At 46.7% G+C, this 25,186-nt stretch overlaps 1 protein-coding gene across 1 annotated transcript; it reads right to left on the minus strand.

The window, feature by feature from the left end:
- Positions 1-9,142: 9,142 nt before the first annotated feature.
- On the minus strand, positions 9,143-18,198 carry LOC125439137 (transcription factor AP-2-alpha-like). Its single transcript, XM_048508060.1, has 3 exons — positions 17,947-18,198; positions 13,264-13,405; positions 9,143-10,912 (listed from the first exon to the last, which is right to left on the minus strand). The coding sequence occupies exons 2-3, from the start codon at positions 13,278-13,280 to the stop codon at positions 10,624-10,626; spliced, it is 306 nt and encodes a 101-aa protein (XP_048364017.1). The 5' UTR covers positions 13,281-13,405; positions 17,947-18,198; the 3' UTR covers positions 9,143-10,623.
- Positions 18,199-25,186: the final 6,988 nt, after the last annotated feature.

Raw genomic sequence — 25,186 nt, forward strand, 5'->3', positions numbered from 1 at the left:
CAGGGAAAATATCATTGAGTGAACTGAAGTAGACAATAGAAAATGATTTCAAGAAGAAGACGAAGAAGAAGACGAAGAAGAAGACGAAGACGAAGAAGACGAAGAAGAAAAAGAAAAAGAAAAAGAAAAAGAAAAAGAAAAAGAAAAAGAAAAAGAAGAAGAAGAAGAAGAAGAAGAAGAAGAAGAAGAAGAAGAAGAAGAAGAAGAAGAAGAAGCAGCAGCAGCAGCAGCAGCAGCAGCAGCAGCAGCAGTATGGATAGCAAGGGTAAAAGAAATGGTGCTTTCCCCCTCCTCCCTGCGCTAGGCAAAACATCAGGATCCAAATAAAATAACTAAACTGAAGCTGTCCTCCTTTGGTCGCATTATGTGAAAACAAGACTCACTGGAAAAGACAATAATGCCAGGAAAAGTGGAAGACCCAGCATGAAATTGATTGACTATATTTAGGAAGCCACCGTTTGGAAGACCTGAGCAAAGCTGTTAGCCATGGGGCGTTTTGGAGGACCATTGAGTCAGAGGATCGCCATGAGTCGGAAGCGATTTGACAACCCTTAACACAGTGAGAGATCGGTTGTAGTAATAGTTTTCACAACCAACCGAGAAAGGACACAATCCCACCAAAAGTCTTTCAGTGGGAGAATTTTTTTAGCACGAGCTTGGTTGAGCGCCCAGGTGATGATGAGAGAGCAGGTGATTCCGTAGCCTTTCTCAGCGGAAACCGACTCCGAATGGCAGAGCTCCTGGGAATCCTCCCGTGTGTAAAAGACTGCGACCCGAAACACACTAATTGGGAAGTGAGGCCCACCGAGTGACGTCCTTGAATTTGATATCCTTACAAGGAGTGTATCTCTACTTGGAAGTAAACCCTTCTGAACAAACTGGAACTGAGCAGACCTGCTTAGGACTGCTGCCGAGCAGTGCAATTCTATGCAAAGTTACTCCAGTGTAAGCCCATTGTAGTGAATAGAGTTAGCCTGGAGTAAATCTGTTGAGGATTGCACTGGAAGTAGGAAAGAGGAGGAGGAGGAGGAGGTTGGATTTATACTCCCCCCCCCTTTCTTTCCGGAAAGGAGACCCAAGGCGACTTACAAACTCCTTTCCCCTTCCTCTCCCCACAACAAACATCTTGTGACGTAGATGGTGCCAAGAGATTGGTTGTGGTGGGTTTTCCGGGCTGTGTGGCCATCCTAATGTTTCGCCTGCATCTGTGGCTGGCATCTTCAGAGGTGCATCACAGAGGAAAGTCTGTTACACACTGTGTCCAAACGTTAGGAACAAGATCCACCAGACCACGGCCGCACAGCCCGGAAAACCCACCAGAATCAGTTGAATCCGGCCGTGAAAGCCTTCAACAATACATTGGTGCTAAGAGAGTTCTGAGAGAACTGTGACTAGCCCAAGGTCACCTGACAGGCTTCATGTGGAGGAGCGAGGAAACAAATCCAGTTCACCAAATCAGTCTGGTTTCATTATGGATTGGGTAAGAAGCACAAAGGTACCCAACAGAGTTCAAGGTGCTTGAACATAGGAGCAGCAGTGGCGTAGGAGGTTAAGAGCTCATGTATCTAATCTGGAGGAACCGGGTTTGATCCCCAGCTCTGCCGCCTGAGCTGTGGAGGCTTATCTGGGGAATTCAGATTAGCCTGTGCACTCCCACACACACCAGCTGGGTGACCTTGGGCTAGTCACAGCTTCTCGGAGCTCTCTCAGCCCCACCCACCTCACAGGGTGCTTGTTGTGAGGGGAGAAGGGCAAGGAGATTGTCAGCCCCTTTGAGTCTCCTGCAGGAGAGAAAGGGGGGATATAAATCCAAACTCTTCTTCTTCTTCTTCTTCTTCTTCTTCTTCTTCTTCTTCTTCTTCTTCTTCTTCTTCTTCTTCTTCTTCGCACCATTGTAAGTAGGTCTACTCAGAATCCTACTCAGGTTTCCTCAATGGGGCTTACTTCCAGGAAAGCCAACGTGCACAGTGAGAATGGCTGATTTTGAGGCTGCAGTCCCATGGAGCTGCTTAGACTACCTTTCCTGAGGCTTTCGGATGGGGCCCTTTCCCTTTCCTCGACATAGTCTATATTTCAAATGACGTTCTGCAGTCGCAGGTGCCACCCAGTTAAAGGTGTGGCTGTTACTACTAGGTTTCTGAATGCCAAATACGATCCCACAAAACGCTGCCTCATCAAGAGACGATACAGGATTCCTTCCTATCTTAGAGTGCAATCCGGAACGTGCAAAAAGGTTAGGAAGAGATCCAGCCGCTCTGAGCCACGTGCTTCGTGCGTGACACGCCGCGTAAAGGTACCTGCGGATCAGCGGATGACCCCCTCTAGGGACAAGAGAAGAAAACGGGCCCACAGGCGCCTGTTCAGATCCAAGGTGCGCCTTGGGTTACACGCACGGAGGCGGCGCAACGGGCATCGGGAGCGAGCTGGCCTGATCGGCGGAGCTATTCTCCTGTCGGGTCTTGATGGGTCCCCACTTACTCCGGGATCCTTCCCCCCCCCCCCCCCCTTCTCTTTCACGCAGTTTTGAAGCCCGGCTCCGAAACCCTCTAGAACGGGGCTCCGCACCAAAGAACTGCACCAAAGGAGCGCAATTCCGGAAGAAACAGCCCTGACCTTTGGGGGAAAGCCATGGTAGAGAAGGAAACAAACGGATTTCCTTCGACCCCTTTCCCTCCCTAAAGATGGCCAGGCCAGAGATGCGAAAACAGTGAAAGGCACAGTGAATGTGGGGCCGGGGCTGCAGAGTTTGGGGGGTGGGCTGGTGGAGGAACTACCTATTCAGTGGGGCAAAGCAATGGGGAAAGAGGAACCTCAGCCTCCTCTGAGAGGAAAACCACACCTGCCAACCCCGCGGGGCATGTTATCGTGAACCACAAAAAAGGAGGAGAGAGGAAAGGCTTCGACTCAGCCACCTCGGGATCGCAGCCAAGCGAGGCGCCTAAATTTTGAGAGGGGGTCGGGGAGAAGAGTGGTTAGCTCCTGGGAAGGCGCGCTAAACAGCCACTGCGCCCCCCCCGGGGGGGGGGAGGGGAGGTCGAGAACTGGGGTCCTACGCACACACGTTTTTCGGTGTGAATGAATAAATGTGCCTAGGCCAGGAGCCTTAACGATATAAAGGACTGGAAAGCTTTCTGCTTAACTGAGTGGCGGACCGCCCCTTATCTGCTCCAAAACGCAGCTGCAGCCAAAGAGGGGTGGGGGTGGGGGTGGATAAAAGCGAACTCCTGATTTAACTGCATGCCCGCAAGAAAGCAACCCTCTGCCTTTCCCGGGTTCACTGGGCCCTCGCCCTAACCAGACAAACGAGAGGGTGGTTCTGCTCTGTTCCTGAGTACGCGCCTCCCAAAGAGGTTCTTTTGAAGCTAGGTGCACATTTTACTCCGGATTCATCACTCCGGAATAAAAAAAGTGAAGGGCACTTCCGCACATGCAGAATAATGCACTTTCAATCCACTTCCAATGCACTTTGCAGCTGGACTTTACTGTGCCAAATGGCAAGATCCTCTTGCAAACTGTTGTGGAAATGGATTGAAAGTGCACTATTCTGCCTGCGCGGGAGGGGCAGGGTCTCTTCCCACTTTAGGATCCTCTGGTGTGGCCCTTCCTGACGCCTCCTCTTGCCCTTCCTCCCCGCCCCCACCCTCCAGCCGGGAATCGAACTCTCTGGCTCAGTTTTATCGCCCTGACCCTTGCCCGGGTTTGCCAATAATGGGACGATAATGGGGAAGGGGTTTCCACCGGGCCGTGTGGGAAGGGGAGCAGATGTTCCTGGCGAGCGGTTGTCTAACCTGATTATGCTTGGGACACGTTAGGCGGCCGGGAGTGATTGATAATGACGCTAATGAAGCGGATCCCAACCCCCCCGCCCCCCAGCCAGACCCTATGGCTGCCTTTTCTATAGGCGAGGAACAGACAAGCAGGGCCCACCAATGGCAGCTCTGCGAAGCAGCAGGTGAAGGACCGGGGCGCGCGGGCTGAGCGACTCCTGCCAAGAAGGCAGAAAACTGTAGCCAAGAGTTACGTTTGCAAATAGTTAGCGGAGGGGCTGGGAGGTGAATTTCCCTTGGACCTCAAAGGCTCACCGCCTCCTTGCGCAGAAAGCCCCAGGTCCAAACCTTGCTATCGTCCTTTTAAAAGAGCCAGGTGGGAGACCTTGGGTGGCCCCTCCCTCCACTCCGACCGAGCCGGGCCACCCCATGCAGAGTCACACTAGACACACATTAGCCACGGCTACCAAGGAGCTCACACTGGAGTAACTCTGCATGGGATGGCGCTGCAAGGAAGCGGCTCCGGCCAAGGCGGGCTTTAGGCCAACTAAACGGCTTCGCCCCAGTCGCAATGTGCCACCAACTCCTACAGCGCAATCTTGAATGGAGTTGCTGCAGTCTAAGGCCATTTGTCGCAATGGTCTTCTAATTGGAACTGGACGGCGCAGTTCTAAAGGGAGTTACTGTGGTCTAAACCCATTCATTTCATTGGGCAACTCTACATGGGATGGTACAGAGTAATCCTAACAGGAATTGCTCCAGCCTAAACCCATTGAAATGAGCAAACTTGTTTTCTGCTGCTCCAGAAACTGGGACAAGGAGCAATGGATTCCTCAAGATACCGGATAAGAGATTCCACCTAAGGGCTGTTGGACCATGGAATGTGCTTCCTTGGAGAGTGGCGGAGTCTCCTCTTTGGAGGTTTTTAAACAGAGGCTGGATAGGGGTGCTTTGATTACAATCTCTACATGAGACTGTACAGGACATTCCAAACGCAAATTACTCCAGCCAAGGCCCATTCGTTCCAGCGGGCGTAGACTGGAGCATCTCTACATAGGATTGCACTGCTTGTGACCTAGCTTCCAGGACAGCTGGAAGAAGCACGGAGATCCTTGAATAAACACTCCCATGTCAGCACCCCTAGGCCTCAATTAGCAGCAATACACATGCCACGGAAGTCAACAGGTATCGAGGTGGACCTACAGAGAAGAGAGGCAGCGCACGAGGCGGCTTCTTTGCTAAGTGCTGAGCAGCCTGGATGCAACAGCAAACCCTCGAGCTGCCCTTTCCTGCAATATCCGCTTTGCCTTTGGCTCCAGGGCAGAGCCTGAAGTGAGTCCCCACTAGAAGAAGAAGAAGAGTTTGGATTTATATCCCCCCTTTCTCTCCTGCAGGAGACTCAAAGGGGCTGACAATCTCCTTGCCCTTCCCCCCTCACAACAAACACCCTGTGAGGTAGGTGGGGCTGAGAGAGCTCAGAAGAGCTGTGACTAGCCCAAGGTCACCCAGCTGGAGTGTGTGGAAGTGTACAGGCTTGTCTGAATTCCCCAGATAAGCCTCCACAGCTCAGGCGGCAGAGCGGAGAATCAAACCCGGTTCCTCCAGATTAGATACACGAGCTCTTAACCTCCTACGCCACTGCTGCTCTCTACAATCCAGAGTGCTCACTGCCAGGGAAAGGGGACACTGGGATTCCCCTCCATACTCAGCCCTTGCAACAGTTTGAGAAGACTTGCAAGGAGCCCCCCCCACCTCCAAGTTTCAGGATAACCCAGCCCACCAAATGGCAGCTTGGCTCTTTCCAATACAAGCAAATCCAATTTGGGCCCAAGTCTGGTTTGGCTGTCTGAGCTTTAGAGGGGAAACGCAGTCCGTCCACGGTGGAATTCGAGAAAGAATCTGAGCACAAGCTTGATCTGATTATGCGGTCAGATTAAACCCGGGCAATCAAAGAAATCTCCTTTATATTTAAGGATTTAGATAAATGAATATTCCGAGCAAGTGAAATAAAATGTATTCAATTAACTCCAACCCTCGTGCACTTCTGAACTGAAGTGGAATCGACTGTAATTGATTTATTTGAAACCAGAGGTTAAGGACTGAATTAGCTAAGTACAACTGGGTATTTCAAGCCACTGACTTATCAAATGTCAAATCTTTTCTATTTTAAATATTATTTCAGCTGCGGGGCATTGCTGTCCTGATGGCTGTTCCACCAGTTAAATCTCAAATTATATTAATATTCGATTTTGGGGGGTTGGGAGTGGGTGGGTGGGCGGGCGGGCGGGGGGGGGGGAGGGAAATAGATGATGATTTATTACAGAGGAGGGTGGTAACAATTCAGCTTGAAGACTATTGTGCTACATTTAAAAATGCATACATTAGCATAGCACGAAGGTACTGAGCTATAACTCATTAACATTTTACTATTCATCCTAATTTCAGTTAATCTAAAGGGCGGGGGGAAAACATTTGGGGGGGGGTGTTAGTAGCTTTAAGCATGGCCTAGAATTAGAAAGGCTGAAACAGTGATTGATTACAATGTGTAAAATAGATTCTCTCCCCCTTTGCCTCCCCCCCAAAAAAGAATGTGAAAGTAATTAACACGATTTTAGCTGTGCTAGGATCTCAGCAGATGAGCCCCAAACTGCAATGAGCAGCAATTCCATTATTATTTTGTAAACTCCCCCCCCCCGCCCCCGTTTCACAATTCAAAAACAAATCCAACAGAATGGGAGAGACATATCTCCATTAACTCCCTCACCTCTTTTCTGAGAAGTAAAGGGATAGTAAGGTTGTAGTAAATTTAGAATGTGAGATATTTGGGGGGGGGGGGGGAGTTATATATGAAGACCTTGCGGCTCACTCTGCTTACACGGAGAGAAAGGGAGAGAAATTGGCTGGTAAATTGCCAGCCCCGTTCTATCGTTTAGTGGCAAGAATTCCCAGGGATTCTAACTTCCAAGGAAGGGACTTTAGTATTGAGTTGCCAGAATGCTACTGATGGCTAATATCAACCTCCCCTTGAATGTAATAGATGTGTCACCCAGCCTTCTGTTTGTGACTTTTTTAAAAAGTCAGTTGGTTACATATAAAATGCATAATCTTCTAAAAATATTATAACAAGGCACAGCCCTTGTGACTAACATTGGCTTTATAATGGAACGTCAGTGGCCCTACCCACTGCAAGATCTTAAATGATTCTTTGCGGGGCATTCAATATATACTGTAATTTTTTGCACACCCCTCTCTCCAACTGTATTGTACATCGAAAATACATTATTTAGATCCTTATAAATTAGGAGGGATTCCTTGGTTCTCTAAGATTAAGCCTGTTTTACACAGAGCCTTAAAAAAAATAGGCAGAGTTGTGGGGGAGGGGGGAACAATAACAAGAATTTGTAAATCCAGAAATGAATGAATGGGGTTTAATAAGATTGTGGGGAGGTTTCTCTCCCCCCCCCCCCATTTAAAAATAGATATTTATGCGTTGCTGGGGAAAGAGCAGCAATGTCTGCTGTGCTGTTTATGAATGCCTTTGTGCCTGAGGTTAGTATCTCCCCCCCCCCCCGCACAATCTGTGATGCAGCCAAGAAAAACAGCCCCAGATAGACAATGCTTCGCTTCACCTGCTACAACGTTGTGCATTTCATTTATGTCAAGGCTGCATGTACAGTTCAGGTTCATTCACCTCATTATTTTGTTACATCCACTTTACAGTTAACCAACGTATGGGGGGTGGGGTGGGGTGGGGGGGAATGAATAAGCATTTTCAAAACGGAGGTCATCTTTGCAAGCAGAAGATCTCCTCTCAAGCTGCAATTTTCACATCTCCTCTCTCTCTCTCTCTGACGATATATATAAATACACACACATACCACCCTGTCATTGCACAGTGGCATTTCTGACCCACCAATTCTCTGTTTGGCTATATTGGTTTTCTAGCACCTGTCCTAAAGGGATTATACATACACACACACACACACACACACACACACACACACACACACACGGAACATTTTGTGCTTTATCTCCTGCACTTGCTTCACCCACCAAAGGTTGAGGCCCAGAAAGAGGCCTCTCTTCTCTTTGTGGATTCACTGAAAACATATCCCCGCCAGTTTGCTTCCTTTCAGCTCTGCCTCACAAACACAATGCCTCCCCCACAACTGTGCAAGCTCCTAAAATAAAATAAAACAAACACACCGATGCAAGACATCACAGAGGGCCAAGATGGAGCCGTGCAGTCCACGCTGGGGCCAACCAGAACAGGCTAGAAGTTTCAGAATTTTATCCTCAGTCTCTTCACATTTAACAGTCCAAATAAGCACTGTAAGCAAAATACTTTATGGGAGGAGGGGTTGCACAGAGAAAACACCTTAACATCAGTGCTCCAATCCCTGGCTTGCTTCTGTTCTATGAAAACCAGGCTAGTATAAGCCAACTCCACACCACAAAACTCCACAAAGAAGATGAAGCAATTAAGCTAACCAGAATTTTCACAACAGTCAAATACAATGAATTTAAAAAGCCCAAGGAAATGCCTCAATTCATCTGGCTGAGAGAACAACACAAAAATGTCCTGTATCTAATATTTGCTTTGCACTGGTTATAAATCTGAACATTTATTATGGAGACATTATATTTTTATCAGTCTCCCTGATGCAAAATATTGAAAAATATAATATGCTGAGATCTGTGCATAAATGTACACATTTGGTTTTCTATACATACACAGGCACAACTATTATAATTTCCCGTTGCCAAAAGAATATACACCTCAGGCAGTGTGAACGCTTTCTCACACACACTTATTTCAAAGTTGTGCAATTGTGTGAGAGCATTTCTGTGCAGCACATGGCATCGACTGTATTCATAACCCCGCCCCCTGTCCTGTTGATGGTTCGTCCTGATTTAAAAAGCCATGCAAATGAATACACATTATACAGATCAGTACTACGTATACACAAACTCTAGAGCAGGAATGAAAACCTAAAAGAGCAAATAAACAAAATAAAAGTTTTTTTATTTTTTTAGTAAAAATAAAAATAAAAATGACCTTTCAGTTAAAGAAAAGTAGGTCATTTCTTTAACAGTACATGTTTTTTATCCAAAAGAGTACATTGTGTTTTATTGTGTAATTTGTCTGAATACAGACTCAGTGGAATATCTAAATGCTACCCTGCTCTGAACTCCAACTTGAAAGTAAGTTTTTATTATACTTGAGGGAAACGGTCGGTTCAGCTGCTTATTGCAAAGAGCAATTGTCAAGGGAGAGTTAAACTCAATTACTGTAACCATACTGAATAAAAAATACTGCCAAGAACAAAAATACGCCTGGGTAAAGACAGCCACTGAATAAATAAAAATCGACATAAAGCGTATCAAATATTTATTTATCTGGGAAACAAAAGACTATGATACATTGACAGGCATGGAAACGACTGCCGGCACAACTCAATACAAACACAACGAGAACGGCTTCCAATATGGCCGGTGGAAATAGAACATACCAGGTGGTCCAGGAGGTATGGAAGGTCTTTGAACCAAAAGACAACTCAAAGGGGAAAGCAGGGGGGAGGGGGGAGGGGTCCCTCATCTTTTATCTCGGTAGACAACATCAACTTATTGCTCTGATTTGGAGGCTTTCAATAAAAGGACATTGGATAGAAACTTTTTGTTCGTTTTTTTTCCCCGCAAGTTTTTAGCCACAACACCTAAGAGTTCGTTATGATTACCTCTTCCTTTTTTTCTCCAAGGCTCTTTCGGGCCCAACTGTGCAGTTGTTCCTTTACCAGTAAGAAACTAAAGGTCATACTAATGATAGATCTTTAAAATCCAGGTTTAGTTTATTGGGATTTTTCGTTTCTTTAAAAAAAATAAAAGAAAGAAAGAAAGAAAGAACATGCTACAACAGGGCGGACTGATGAGCCCCCAGAAAAAATGCCACCCCCTCCCTCCAAAAAACCTCCCCCCATTTCTAAATAAGTAGCCATGAATCCACAGTGATAAGAACTAAGAAGAGGGGAGAAGTCTTTCTTTTTTTAAAAAAAAAAATTCCACTAAACAAGAGGTAAACGAGATCACCAGATAAATAAAAAAAGCTTCCAACAGACTCACCATATTTACAATTCCCATTAAATTACACATAAATAAATATATACATACATGAACACTGATTCCCTTAGAGCAGAAACCGTGAATCGGTGTGACCATCAGACAGTTCAAATAGGTTGGCTTTACCTCGGGCAGGAGAAAAAGAGTCTACAACTGAAGAAGATAATGACATGGAAGTGGGCGTGGTTTATGTGTTCAAGTTTATTCACAATACTGATAAAATGTCACCCTCATCATCTTTTTGTGTGTTTGTCTGTGTGTGTATGTGTGTGTGTGTGTTTCCTCTTTTGCTTTTTTTTGGAAATATGGCTACAATCTTAAAGGAAAAGTTTGTATAAGGGGAGTTGGTGATTCAAGTCCGAGGAAACTCTTGATTTATTTATTTTTTTCCCCCACGTTGCTTGGTTTCTTTGTTTTTAAGTTCTCTCTCTCTCTCTCTTTCTCTCTTAGGAAAAAACAGAGTTCCTTTATCATTTTTTTTTCACAAAAAAAACTTTTGTGGTTGGTTGTTTTTAAAAAAAAAAACACGCACGGGAGAACAAAGTTCGCACCAACTGAAAACCCTCCAGGGCTGGTTCCAAAACGCCCGGCCTTGTTCATTTTCCCCGGGCAGCAACTGGGAAGTGCTGGAGGGGACCCAGAGGGGATGGGGGCTCCAGTCCTCCGGCAGGAAAGGGTCAGTCTAGGAGCTCTGCGGGCCTCTGCGGGCCGGGGGCGACGAGTTGGGGCGCGGGGCCCCTCATTTCCGGTGCTTCTCCTCTTTGTCGCCGCCTTTGGTGCCGCTGTCCGTGTGACTGTTGGGGTTGTTGCTGAGGTACATTTTGTCCATGGCCTTGAGCGCCTCGGTCAGATAGTTCTGCAGGGCGGTGACGGCGGCGCAGACCGCCGGGCTGCCAAAGCCGTGTGAGATGAGGTTGAAGTGGGTCAGGCAGCTCTGGATGCCCGGCTCCAGGATGGGGCTGGGCCGGGAGTTGCCCAGCGGGGAGCGGTCCTGAGCCAGCAGGTCCGTGAATTCCTTGCAGATCTGTCTGCAGCGCAGAAGGAGCAGAGAGAAGGACGTTGGGTGGGGGGGGGGGAGGAAGGGAGAGACATGGGTGAGTTTTCCAAGCCAGCAGCCAAAGGCACCTATTCAATTCGCCTTTTCACATTTCCTTTTATAAAGCATCTCAGGCCCCTTCCACACATGCAGAATAATGCACTTTCAATGCACTTTGCAACTGTGGGGAATAGCAAAATCCACTTGCAAACCGTTGTGAAAGTGGATTGAAAGTGCATCATTCTGCATGTGCGGAAGGGGCTTCAGAATTGATCTTTCAGCAGCTACTCCGTCCCTTTAGGGACCCTTCCTTCAGTCCAAAGGGGACTACCATTATTTAAAAGCATCTCATTGGCCTCCATTTGGATTTATATCCCCCCCCTTTCTCTCCTGTAAGGAGAATCAAAGGATCTTACAATCTCCTTTCCCTCCCCCACCCCCACAACAAACACCCTGTGAGGTGGGTGGGGCTGAGAGAGCTCCGAGAAGCTGTGACTAGCCCAAGGTCACCCAGCTGGCATGTGCTGGAGTGCCCAGGCTAATCTAGTTCCCCAGATAATGTCATATGATTAACATTATTTAGTTAAGACAGGAAGATCTACACCTTAAAAAACATGTGTTTTTTTCTGAAGCAACTTTTGTATGATGTCCAGTGGGAGTCAGTGGAGAGGTTCCTGGATGTAAATACCCTTTTCCTTTTCCTCCATACCAGCATAGGGTCAAATTCAGGCCCTGCACAAGCAGGCAGCATGCACACACAGATCCACACGGTTCTTTCAGCTTTTGGGGTCACTGCCTAGGAAATATCTCAACTGAGCCCTGCCTGCCTCAAATCCATGTGGCTTAAATGCAGCAGGGATATCAGGGGCATCTACAAAACTCGCCCTCTCTGACCGCTCTCTCTGCTTCATCCTCCAGATGTGAGGTCTGCGCCCAAGGGTGGCTTCTGGCCTGAAATCACCCAGGCGATCAGCAGCCAGCAGGATCCCAAACAGATTACCCAGGAGTCCGTTCCAAGGGACTAGGGCCGTGCTCTCTGCTGCTTGGATGGCTCCTATCTGAGTCAAGTCGTTCAAAAAATGTTAGCTCTGTTCCCAAGGTGGGAAATTCACGCCCTGCCGGCTTCTTCTCTGTGGAAGAAAAGCATGGTGGAGTTTGGGAGGCTGAGGGCGCCCCCTGGCCTTTGAGGCAAGGTTGGCATCAGTGTCAGTGGCAAGGCGTAAAGCCTCTTTGCGCGCAGGTGCCCTGGGAAGCCAGGGGGATGAACCAAGCTCTGAAGGGTGGGGGAGGGACTGGGGAGGAGAGACCAGGAACGAGTTGAACCACTTGGGTCTCCCAAGGCCAGTGCTAAAGATCTCCCCAACCACCACCTTCAACCGGTGCCCTCGGGCTCAGCGCCCTGGAGTGGTGGGGGGGGGGGGGGCACCGGTCATTAAGGGCCACCACCTCCCTCTTTTAATTTCCAGGCCACGCATAATGCATAACAGTCAGACTCTCGCACACACACACACACCGCCCCCCTCCGGAAATCAGCTCTACAAGAGTTCCGGCTGAGTTCTTTTGGTCACAGCGAACCAAGTTTACTAGTCACTACCTAACCCAATAGCTGCGCCGCCCAGCCTCGTAGATTCGCATGGACTGAGCTTAGCATTCAACTCGGGGTCTGAGATTTGCTTCCACTGGGTATACTCCTACTACTAATAAGAAGAATAGTAGTAGGAGTAGTAATAACAGTAATAATAATGCACACCAACTCCTTTCTCTCTAAAATGACTAGTTGTGATTGGATTTACAAATACACATGTATATACACGCATGCATGCTTACATGCCTGCATAATTAAAAATGGTAGTGCGACTGGGTCTGAACATCTCCTAAGACAGCTCTGGACTCGCTACCCCCAACCCCAGGCTGACCTTGACTGAAAGGACATTTTTGCCTCCAAATAATCAGCTATCCCAATCGATTTCCTTTGGTGGGAAAAAATGCGCTTCTCTCCTCTGCACAAGCCCCAGACTGAGGTAGAATAATGCGTTTTCAAACCACTTTCACAACTGTTTGCAAGTGGATTTTGCTATTCCGCACAGCTTCAAAGAGCACTGAAAGCAGTTTGAAAGTGCATTATTCTGCATGTGCGGAAGGAGCCTGACAGTAACTTTGGTTATGGGCCCTTGTAATATAAACTGGGAAGGCAAATGCTGCGCAGCAGGGGCTTGCATGTATGGCGGAAACGACCACTCGCAAATAACGGCAGATTAATCAAAGGAACGCAGCCAGCTAACAAGACCGCACGAAACGCGCCTGCGTCACTCCGAGCGCCTCCATAAAGTTTAAATGTCTTACTTCGTGGCTAGAAGCATGTTTTTTCTTGTGACTTGCTCGTTTGGATCGGAATGTTGTCGGTTGAGAAATTCAGCTACTGCTTTGGCAGGAAATTCTGTCTCACAGACGTAGCCGAAATCCCTGGCTAGATGAACGGCTTCTCCTGGAATTGGAAAGGGAGGAGGGGGTGGAAGGGATTGAACATTGGATCAGTACACAGCACCGTTTTCCCAAGGGGCCACGCGCAATCCTAAACAGAGGCGCGCTCCTCGAAGCCCTGCGGACTTCCGAGGGGGTTGAGGATCGCGCTGCTGGCAGGCTTGCCGGAGCCAAACACGTGCGAAGTTTGTCACAGTAATTGAGGAGGTGCAGAATTACACCCTTGGGTTTCCAAACACGTCCTGCAATCACAGGAGATGCCAGCCAATTAGAAGGGGCACCTTTGCAGTCCTCAGGTAAGAGTCAGGTTCGCAGGAAGTGCTTCAAGGATTCTGGCTGAACATTAACCACAGCCAACGACCATTGTGTGTCACTGGGAGTGTGTGTCTGTTGTGCGTGCAGGTTTTCTGAAAGCAACCAGCCTCTTCTCCTTAGCTGGTTCCAGCAAATGAGCATTGTTGACATCTGGGCATCACAACAGCCCGCCCGCCCCTCCCTCTCCCCCCCCCCCCCAAACACTCCCAGTAAACATGCTGGAATCTTCCATCATTTTTAATTTTTTTTTTTCAGGAGGGAGAAACTGCAATAAACGAACCCAACGGCTTAACTACCGGCTAATCCACTTCGCCCCTCTTAGCCCTCCAATGCATTTCCATTACACCGATTTTGACCTTCCGGGGGAACCCTGCTTGGTTTCTATTTGGGGAAACCTAACAGCGAGTTTGCGCTGCAAATCGACCCAAAATTTAATATTTATGCAAAGATCGGCTTCCCCAAAAAACGAGAGGCGCAGGCATGCTAAACAGGTTTAGAATGCCGCGTCGTTTAGCAGATCCCGGGGACGAATATCGATTATCGATCCCCGCCCCTTCCCCCACCTCTCCCAACCCGACTGCATTAAAACAGCTCAAGTGTTTAAAATTTAACCTGATCGCTTATAATTATCCGGCCTTTTCCCTCCTGCTCCCCCCCCCCCCCCCCCCCCCCCCCGATTAACCATCAGAATTTTAAGGTCATTCCTCGGAGTCTGTCTGTTGGGTGGATTTTCCAATCTTTTGGTTTTAATTTCCTGAACCAGTTGGTTTTTACTGCGGGGCTTCCTGCCATTAGCTCCAGGTCCGGAAGAACGCATGCGCCAATTAGGGCTTCAAAGCCTCAGTCCGGCGAGCTTGTTTCCATAAAATGGAGCGGATCATAAACAATAACAGCGCCCTCCCAACCGCCCCATCGCACAGGGACCCGCCGCCAAAACAACTGTGCGCACGATATGGCATCGATTTATCTGCAGATTAGCCCGCACTCCTTTGTGTCTTCCTGAATGGAGGTGGATCCAGCCCCTGGCTTTCTGAGCAAATCGTTTCGCAGAGAAAGGTAAGAAGGCAGCAAGCAGATCCAGATCTCTTAATCTCTTGAATATCCCAACAGTATTAGCATTCATCAGATTTTGGGATCCCCCCCCCCCCACCTCACACGCACACTTTTTGTTGTTTTGCAGAGAAAGGTGGGACAGCAAACAGATTTAGAAGTTCTGTTAAACTCTGCTACATATTATTTGGAATCTCAACAGAATGGACCAGATTTTTAAATTCTTCTGCCCCCCCCCCCACGCAACACACACACACACTTTTTTGTTGTTGTTTTTTTAAAAAACAGGGCAGCAAAAAAAGTTCTGTTAAACTCTACTACATGTTATTGAGAATCACAACAGTATTCGAATTCACCAAATATTTCTTCTCTTTAAACTAGACCCCTTTCTTTCTTTCTTTCTTTCTTTCTTTCTTTCTTTCTTTCTTTCTTTGGTTTTTTTTTGGCAAAGGAAGGTAGGAGGATAGCAAACAGATCTGGGGATCCTGTTGATCTCACTTACATATCATTCATAATCTCAACAGAACTAGCATTCACCAGATTCCCCTCTTTAAACTGGATTCCCCACTCTCTTTTTAGTTTCTTCACCACTCCTTCAGACGCTTTCTCCAGTTTACACAAACTTTCTTTTCTTTGCCTGGTTTAGCCCTCAGTCGCTCATAACCTTGCAAATATCTTTTATTCACTATTAGCAAAGAAAAAACATTCCTTATGCTTTCAGCCTGCTTAAAATGCCACTAGCTCCATCACTTTGAAGCGTCGATATTTTAAAAGGAGACAAGGGCCAAAGAAAACTACCCCCTTGTTCCTAAGCAAAACCCAAAGCTGACCTAAGGATCCAGAAACAGCTTTCGAAAACCTCTTTGTAGACGGGCATCAAAATCGGGGTTAAAGGCCTCCAAAAAAGAGACAGGAAAAGAGAAAGGAAGAAACACTGAAGAAGGACAGCAAAGATGTACAGCCCCATATCAATTTCCTAGTGTCAACAGCTGCAGTCAGGTAAGCCTTCTTAAACTGAATCAGGGCATCTCCCCTATAATCACGTGAGAGTCCTGCAAATGAAGCCCCTTTTGCCCACCCCAGCCCGTTTCCTGTAAAAACAGCCTTCCCCGTTTTCTCCCTGTCTCTTACAGTTAAAAAAAAAAGAAAATGGCATCAAAGACTCTGCCCCATATTCTGTAGAGATCTGAGAACAAAGGCAGAGTTCAGGGCCTGGCTGGGAGGCTTTCGGGACGCCATTAAATCATGGCGTAGGTCAAGGATTCCCAAACGCATTCCGGAAGCAATGGTCACGCATTTCTCAAATGCAGATGCCGGAATAACTTAAATGATTTACTGGCCTGTGGTTTCAAGCAGTACTGACTTTGACTGGGGGTAACTACAGCTTCTAATGTTGCTTAACGAAGAGCACAGAATGTGATGGGCGGGGTCTGGAAGGGTGCGTTCCAAACACGGTGTAGCTGCTATACATTTATTTGACTCTGTGGAAGGCTTGTGGAACACTAATGGGCCAGTTCCAAGCAATACATTCTTCCCTCCATTCTCCTTTTCTCTCTGCACTCACTAGAATGAAGAGTGTTAAGAGCTCGAAATAAACATGGGGGAATTACTGAACATATGGTCTTTTTTTTGTAGGGCAGGTAGGTTCCTGGTACCATGCATTCTGAGCATGTCAACCTGCATCATTTATAAAGAATGTGAGGGACAGTCTGATGCAAAAAAAAACCCACTTTTAATATGTTCTTCATTATGAAATGTGGTCATGCCTCACAATTGTGTAGGCTGGACAGTCTATTACATGCCTCCCTCTGCATATATTTAATCATTTCACCCTGCTCCATATTTGTTTACAGTGCCTTCATTTGTGATAAGGCCTGCTTGGGACTGTCAGTAGACAACAATTAATGTAAAAAAAAAGTTCTGTTTTAACTCTATTATTCATTCACATAAGCCAGCAAACATCGGCTTGTTCCAAGATCCCTTTTATATCAATCTGGGAGTGTAGTTCAAGGGAATCATTATACACACTTGGGAGGCATTTTGTGCTTTTTCAGATCTGTTCTGTCCACTGGAATGAACAGGGTAGACCTTGAATTTCAAGCTAAAGGAAAATTCATAATTTTTAACCAATCTACAAACTAGTGATGCCAGACTATTAGAACATAACCTGGATTCAAATCCCAATTATATCAACAAGAGCTTCAAATTCATCAACAACACAGTGAAACAGAGGAACTAGATTTGCAGTAGAATTCATCCAGATCATGGCTCAAGTTTGCTATCAGTATAAATATCCAATAATGTCATTAGAACACATTTATGAGTTAAAACATACAGGACATCAGTCTGGGTCCTAATAAATTGCTTAAATCATAAAACAGGCATTTTAGAGTAGCTAACTTGTGGTTCTGTCTGACGAACCCTTTAAATCCCATGATTACCTTTTTTAAAACCCAAAAGCTCAACTGGTTTATGAATCACAATCAAACCACTTGCTTTAGCTTAATTAATCAGTTCATTTTCCAACAAAATTTTTGCAATTATCCAGAAGAGATGCGGCATCTCTTGAGTAAATAGCATGGCTACGTTGTGTATTGTTTAAAAATAATCATAACCTCCTTATCAAAATCAAGAGATAGACCAAGACTGCGCAGAAGGCTGCTGTGCCCCTTTCACTAGGGACGTCTCTGATTAAAATCCAATTAAAATCCACCATGTCAATCAGTGATTAATAAATTAATCCATTAATTACGCTTACTCGATTAATGTTTCCAGTTCTACTTTTGTAAATGCAAGGGAAGGTTCAGCCAGCAACCCAGTTAAAGTGAAGTTTTAGACTTTAAGTCAACTTAGTTTCGAGCAGCTCGCTGAGACTTGGCAACCGCAGCCTAAATGCATAACAGGGATTTAAGTCCAAACAGATTTCAATACAGTCCACTTCCAAGAATTTTGACATGAATGGGTTTTCAACTGGGCTGACAGTTTCAATTCGCCTTTTGAAGAGGTACAAAGCAGAAGGTCAAAATGAGCGTTTACTTTAGACATAATGATTTACATTAAACAATACCCATAAACATTTTGACGCAGTTCTCCAAAACGCCTCTGTTTTGTTGAACTGACAACAAAAAAGAACCCTGAAGAATTCCCTTCCCACTGCAAAAATCTAAAGCCATTACTTACCCTCGACTAGTGATGTCAGTAGGGTAACATTAGCAGCTTTACGTCTCCCGGCTGGCAAATTTAATCCTATTTTGTCCAGTTTTTCTCTCAGAGATCTCCCTCCATTTTTTGACTTTGCCCTATTTCACACATTAAAAAAAAAAGTCATTTAACACACAACTAGTGCATACCACATCACATAGAAATCCTCTCATGCATTTTCCTCCCCCCAAAAACACTGTTACAAAAACTTATTACAAAGGATGTTTAATTAAGTTTCACTCCCCAAAATGCTAAGCACAGAAGGCGGCCGTGAAGGCAGAATTAAATGCAAAGGCATGAAATTTGTCCACGTGCCTGGAAGAATGATGGAGACAGGAAGTTAAGCACTTCTTGTTTTGAAGGTTTCCATTGCAAACCATAGAAGAGCAACAGCAGATACCTAGAAGGGCTACCTCAGATACTTCCCTGCTATGACTGAATTCATAGCCACTATTGGTGGTCTAGTACAGGGGTAGGGAACCTGCAACTCTCCAGATGTTCAGGAACTACAATTCCCATCAGCCTCTGTCAGCATGGCCAATTGGCCATGCTGGTAGGGGCTGATGGGAATTGTAGTTCCTGAACATCTGGAGAGCCGCAGGTTCCCTACCCCTGCTGTAGAGTAATCTTGAGAGGACAAGGACCACTTACATGGCACCAGTCTGGTCAAAGCAAGTTTGTGGATGTCCCTAGAAAGACTTCCTCAGAATATCCACAACTATTCTCCGAGTTTCAGAGAAAGAGTGGATGGATGGATGGACGGACGGACGGACGGACGGACGGACGGACGGACGGACGGACGGATGAATGAATGAATGAATGAATGAATGAATGAATGAATGAATGAATGAATGAATGAATGAATGAATGAATGAATGAATTCAGGGTGTCCTGCTCCTGAAAGCCACATTGCAAAGAAATTCAGGAAGAAGAAATAATGTTTTCCAGCAGCAGTCCCTAAGAAGCTGTCTCAGGCTGATTCCACATGGGCCAAAAACAGCAGCAGCAGCAGCAGCAGCAGCAGCTGCAGCTGCTGCTGCTGCTGCTGCTGCTTCTTCTTCGTGACATATATTTGGGGCATTTTGGATTCTGTAACCGATTGCTGTTTTATTATGAACTGCTTGTTGTAAGCCACCCTGAGTCCAGAAGGGGAAGTGTGGCCTAGAAATAAAATGAACAAAAATAAATAATCCAACCCAATACTTCAGTGGCATCTGCAATATCCAGACACAGCGGTAGTGAGATTGTTATCGGCAGAATGAGACACTTTGGTTGACCTTTGGCAGGATACTAAGCTAACCAACTTAATGGTTGAGTGGATGTCCCAGTTTCACTTGGGCAAGTAAACTGAGGAAGAATAAAAACCCACCTAGTTGCCTGATATGGCTTTCATTTGCAATACATTCATCTCTGATCTGTACTGTAGTCTGCACTGAGTCTTTAGGGGGAAACCACATAATAGGTGTACATAGAAAGCTGAAGTGACAAATCGTAACAGCCTGGTAATGGGATTCAGATTAATAATCCATAAAACATTAATGAGAGTCAGAGTAAGCTTAAATGGTGTTGCCGTTGCATCGTCTAATGTATTATTTGTAACAGAACTTCTTCGCCAGGTTCAAAAGCCTGAATTGCTTATCTTTGGAGGGAGGGGTCACAAATAATTGGGGGCACTCTGGATCCCTGCCCCCATCATTTAAACTTCGATATTAGGGGCAGAGCTGCTTTTTGTACAATTGTTCTTGGCAGGCTGTACTTTGCTGTTAAAAAAAGAGTTTGGATTTATACCCCACTTTTCTCTGCTTTTAAGAGGACTCAAAGCAGCTGACAAACTCATTACCCTTCATCTCACCACAACAGACACTTTGCGAGGTGATGAACTGTTCTCAAAGAGAAGAAGGAAACAGCAGTTGTGGTATTTGTAGTCTGTAGTCCTGCGATTATGTGAGTGAGAGACAAATCTCCCATACAGGAATCAAGTGAGCACTGATGGGACAACACTGTTGGTCATGAAAGGTGTCAGTTACGAACACAGTTATTTACAGGACTAGAAACTTTGAGGTCTCAGTGGTAATTGATCACCTGTGCTGCCCTTTTGTCCTAGATATATTACCATTGCATTAATAACATTGGCTCAATCCGCACATGCAAAATAATGCACTTTCAAACTGCTTTCAGTGCTCTTTGAAGTTGTGCGGAATAGCAAAATCCACTTGCAAACAGTTGTGAAAGTGGTCTGAAAACGCATTATTTTGCGTGTGCGGAAGGGGCCATTGATTTAAAAATGGTTAAAAGGCTCATTCTGCTTCCTCCTGTCAATCAGCAGATCACCCCATTTTAGCAACGATCAATAGGCTAGCCCAGGAGTCTGCAACCTGGTGCTCTCCAGATGTTCATGGACTACAAATCCCATCAGCCCCTGCCAGCATGGCCAATTGCAGACTCCTAGCCCCAGCAAGTGGTTCACTACCACTACAACTAATACTACTAATACTATGAAGAAGATGCTGATGATGATGATGATGATGATGATGATGATGATGATGATGATGATGATGATGATCACTGAAAGTGATAGCACAGCAATGCCTGATGGCCAACCGATCAAGTGCAATCAAAAGGAAACCTATAAATACCTGGGCATTTTGCAGCTGGATAACATCAAGCACGGGCAAGTGAAGACTGTGGTCAGCAGAGAATACACCCAGAGGGTCAGGAAAATTCTGAAAGTTAAATGAAGTGGTGGAAATACCATCAAGTTCACCTGGGCCATACCCACTATCAGGTGCACTGCCGCAATCATGAACTGGACACAGGCTGATTTGGATGCACCCGAAAAACTCCGAAGCTTATGACAATGCACTATATTTTACACTCAAATGGACAAAGTGTTGGCATATAACACAACCGGACATCACGGTGATCAAGGATTAGAAAGTGACTATCATCCGCACAGCAATACCTGGTGACAGCCAGGTTGGTGAAAAAGAACATGAGAAGGTCACTATATGCCATGATTTGAAAATCAAGATTCAGAAACTATGGCTGAGGTCGTCCCAGTGGTATTCGGCACCCTGGGCACCATTCCAAAAACACCAGGGCACCACTTGAAACATCTTCAAATCGACAAAATCAACATCTGTTAAAGTCTTTTCTCCCCCTTTTTTAGATAACCTTTACTAGCATGAGTTACAGGCTTTAAGATAAAATACAGAAAATTAAAGGATAAAATACGGAACAAAAATTAAGATCGTTTGTTTATGACCGTACATAAAAACCTGGCCGTTTGCTCTAGTGCATCCCTGGATTTGTTGTTTAACAGATAGTCTGTCCAGCACTCTAAGTCCACCAATAAAGTGGAGAGAAACTTTGTTCTGGCCCCGTTATGAAGGGGGCAGGAATACAGTTAGAACATGATGTACAGAAGACTGTTTATCTGTGAGAGTCAAAAGGCAGCCCTGCTGAGATCCACATGCATACTATGTTGGTACATTCCACCACCCTAGACCTCTGGGTAGGGCTCAAATTGTAATGAATGGCCAACAACCAGCTAAAGAAATGGCAGCTGCGATATTAAACAAAATTTAATAATGAATGATACATTTGTACAGCACTTTGGCTGGAACGTTCAAAGCTTTTGTCAGATAACCCCACCCTCCAACAGAGTAAAGTAGGCCTATGATCTTATTCTCATATTGCAGATGTGGAAGGAGTTGAAGAATTGACTCTGAAAGGTATAGCTGACCTGGGACAGGCATTCTAAACTCATTCTTCCTGTCAGGAGGGACATCCATGCAAAAATAAAGAGAAATGAGGAATGGGGGGCCTACATTTCTTGAGGAGACCCTGCCAAGAAAACAGGGGGGGGGGTATCTGTGTGCAGGGTGAGGATGCTTGTGAGGAGGGAAATTGTGAGCATTACCTTTTCTGCAACCCCCATTCTTTTCTTTCCCCAGAAGTCTGGGGACGGGATTACTCACTAATGAATGAATTCAGGGCTGAGTTCACAAGCCAAGTTAATGGCCCTTCCCCACCTGCTTGTGTTGGGATGAAGAAGAGCAACCCAGACATCTAAAGCTTGTCTTTCAAAGCTTCTTGGGCTAAAGCAGGATTGTTGTGGTGATAGTTTCTTGCCAATGAATTTGCTTTCATTGAGAGAAGGTTTTGCTTCATTTTTGTTTTTAAGTAACACCACCCAGTTAATTTTAAAAAATAATAATAACCTGGCCTAGGCTCCAATAAATGATGCCTTTGCTTTGTTCTCCAAAATACCTGCCCCAGATGTTAGACATCTACCTCTCTCTTCTGCATAGTGTACTGTTCTCAGGGTAGAAGAATGGGACTTTCCAAGTCCCATAATACTTCAGTCATGCTAAACGCAAATAGCCCAAGGAGCTGAAGAGAGACACCACAAAGATTCTTCTTGTCCTAATCCAGCAGCCTACTGAATAATATAACAATGAAATATAATAGTATAATAACACTTTGCATGGTCCGCCATTTAAGGAGCTGGGAGACATCATCACTAGGTTTCATATCTGTCTGGTCCGAGCTTCCATCTGACGTGTTTTGATCTAATGTGTTTAGAAGTCTGAGAACTGCAAGAACAGAAAAGGAAGATGCTTTGGTTTATATCTATACATCATCCAGTTAAAGTAATGGATGGGAGACACAAAGCTATTATGATCCAATATGTGTAGGTCTACTCCAAAGTCAGCCCCAGCCACTCTGAAAGAAGTGGCCTAGGATTGCAGCCTTAGACCCTTTGACATACCCTGCCACAAAAATCATCTTGAACTCAAACATGTCCATCTGACCGAACTGAAGAGTAACTGAAGCCAATAATTAAGCAAATATCTTCTCCATTTCCAGCCACGTGGTGCAGTGGTTAAAAGCAGGTGCACTCTAATCTAGAGAACCGGGTTTGATTCCCCACTCTGCCATTTGAGCTGTGGAGGCTTATCTGAGGAACCAGATTAGCTTGTACACTCCAACACATGTCAGCTGCTGGGTGACCTTGGGCTAGTCACAGTTCTTTGGAGCTCTCTGAGCCCCACGCCTACCTCACGGGGTGTTTGTTGTGAGGGGGGGAAGGGAAAGGAGATTATAAGCCCCTTTGAGTCTCCTTACAGGGGAGAAAGGGGGGACATAAATCCAACTCTTCTTCTTCCAAGGATATCAGCGCAGGGGGCACCACTGTGGGCTGCAGAAGAGCAGATACAGAAATTTTGGGAGGAGGAGGTAAAAGTTATCTGTCTAGTTTGAGGGCTGGGTTTTGCATATACTTGAGGTTGAACTGGGGAAATGTGACATGCTCTTTGTTGGAGTTGCCTCACCATAAAAGTAATCTTGCACTCAATCAGGCCCATAGTCCATTGCCAGCTAGAGTCAGCTGCTACCAGAGATCTTTTGTGGGGTCCAGAGATTGTGGGTTCATTCTGACACTTCCTCTACACAAGGCCGGACCACTGAACCTCACATCCCTTACAATGCAAACAACAGAGAATAAATGAATGCCTGGGGGGGTCACAGTTTCAACATGCACACCTTAAAAAGCACAGGCCTATTTCCTTTTCATGGACACTTGTGAGCAGGGCTGACTCTTAGATTTTCAATGAGAACATGGGTTTCTTTTCCAGGAGGGTGGAAAATTCACAGGAAGGAGTAAAGGTCTTGCTCTCGGACTGGGTCACCATTAAACTGCCAAGCAAGCAGCTGCAGTAGCAATGGATATTTCAGGAAACATTTGCTACAACTACATCTTATCCTCCATGTAACCCGAGAAGGGGGCATCCTTAAGTAATAGTCCCTCCTCTAGTCCAAAATCAGGGAGCCCCCTTTCCCTCCCAGAAATGACCCACTGGCTTCTGGAGATGAAATAACCTCCCTGTTAGGAACCTGTTAAAATGGGGGAGGGGGAATACACTGGGGGAGGAGGAATACACTGCAGAAAGTGGAATGAGCAGTGTATTGTCAGCTGGACTCAACTAGTTGTGGTGGGTTTTCCGGGCTGTGTGGCCATGTTCTGGAAGACTTTGTTCCTAACGTTCCGCCTGCATCTGTGGCCAGCGTCTTCAGAGGTGTGTCACAGAGAGCAGGGTGTAACTGGACACAGTGTGTAACAGACTTCCCTCTGTGATACACCTGTGAAGATGCCAGCCACAGATGCAGGCAAAACGTTAGGAACAAGATCTACCAGACCACGGCCACACAGCCCGGAAAACCCACCAGAATCAGTGGAATGAGCAGGTTCCAATAGCCGGGGCATCCTTCCAAAGTCAGATCTCTTTTCACTTTAGGATCACTATTTTCTACTTAGGGGCGGGGGGGGGGGACAGATTTTTTTAAATAGAGGGGTAAGAATTCTCCTCCAAGATAAGTGAATGTTTGCAGGATCTTCCGTGTGTGTGTTTGTGTGTGTGTGTGTGTGTCCCTTTTCCTCTCCCGTGTCTCTCTGCCCATTTGCCGAGGCTGGGATTTGATACAAGCAGACAGTCTTGGAGAAAGGGCCGTGATTGAGATGGCGTGTGCCAAGCGGATAGGAGCCAGCGCGGGACAAAAGAGCCCCCAATCCGTGGCCACTCGAGCAATTATTTCTCCACGCTAAAGGTGGATTAGTGCGATGGAAAGAAGCATATGTTTGGCCCGGGGCGACTCTCCCCCTGGCTGGCTGGCTGGCTGGCTGCAGAGAATGAGCGCCGCGGAAAGCGGCTCAACCTGGAATATCAACCCCGCGCAGGGGAGGGCCGGCCCAGCCAGCCAGCAGCCCCCAGCCCCCGATTGGGGGTGGGGGAGAAAGAGAAGAGGGGCCAGAGGGGAACAGCGCGCCCAAGATGACAATGAGAACATCTCTGCAGCCGGCCTCCAAGCTGCCCCCCCCCCCGAAGAAGGGCTGAAGCCAAGCAGTGGGCGAGTGGGGGGGGGGGGTGGTGGGGGGGGGGGGGGGTGGGGGGGGGGGGGGGTGGGGGGGGTGGGGGGGAGGGGGGGCGGGGGAGGGGGGGGGGGGGGGGGACGAGGGGGGGGGGGGTGTGGGGGGGGGGGGGGGGAGGGGGGGGGGGGCGGGGGGGGTGTGGGGTGGGGGGGGGGGGGGGGGGGGGGGGGGGGGGGTTTGGGGGGGGGGGGGGGTGGAAGGGGGGGGGGGGGGGGGGGAAGGGGGTGAAGGGGGTGTTTGGGGGGGGGGAGGGGTGGGGGGGGGGGGGGGTGGGGGGGTGGGGGGCGT

This window comes from Sphaerodactylus townsendi, linkage group LG09 (genome assembly GCF_021028975.2).
Source record: "Sphaerodactylus townsendi isolate TG3544 linkage group LG09, MPM_Stown_v2.3, whole genome shotgun sequence".
In the NCBI taxonomy this organism is placed as follows: domain Eukaryota; kingdom Metazoa; phylum Chordata; class Lepidosauria; order Squamata; family Sphaerodactylidae; genus Sphaerodactylus; species Sphaerodactylus townsendi.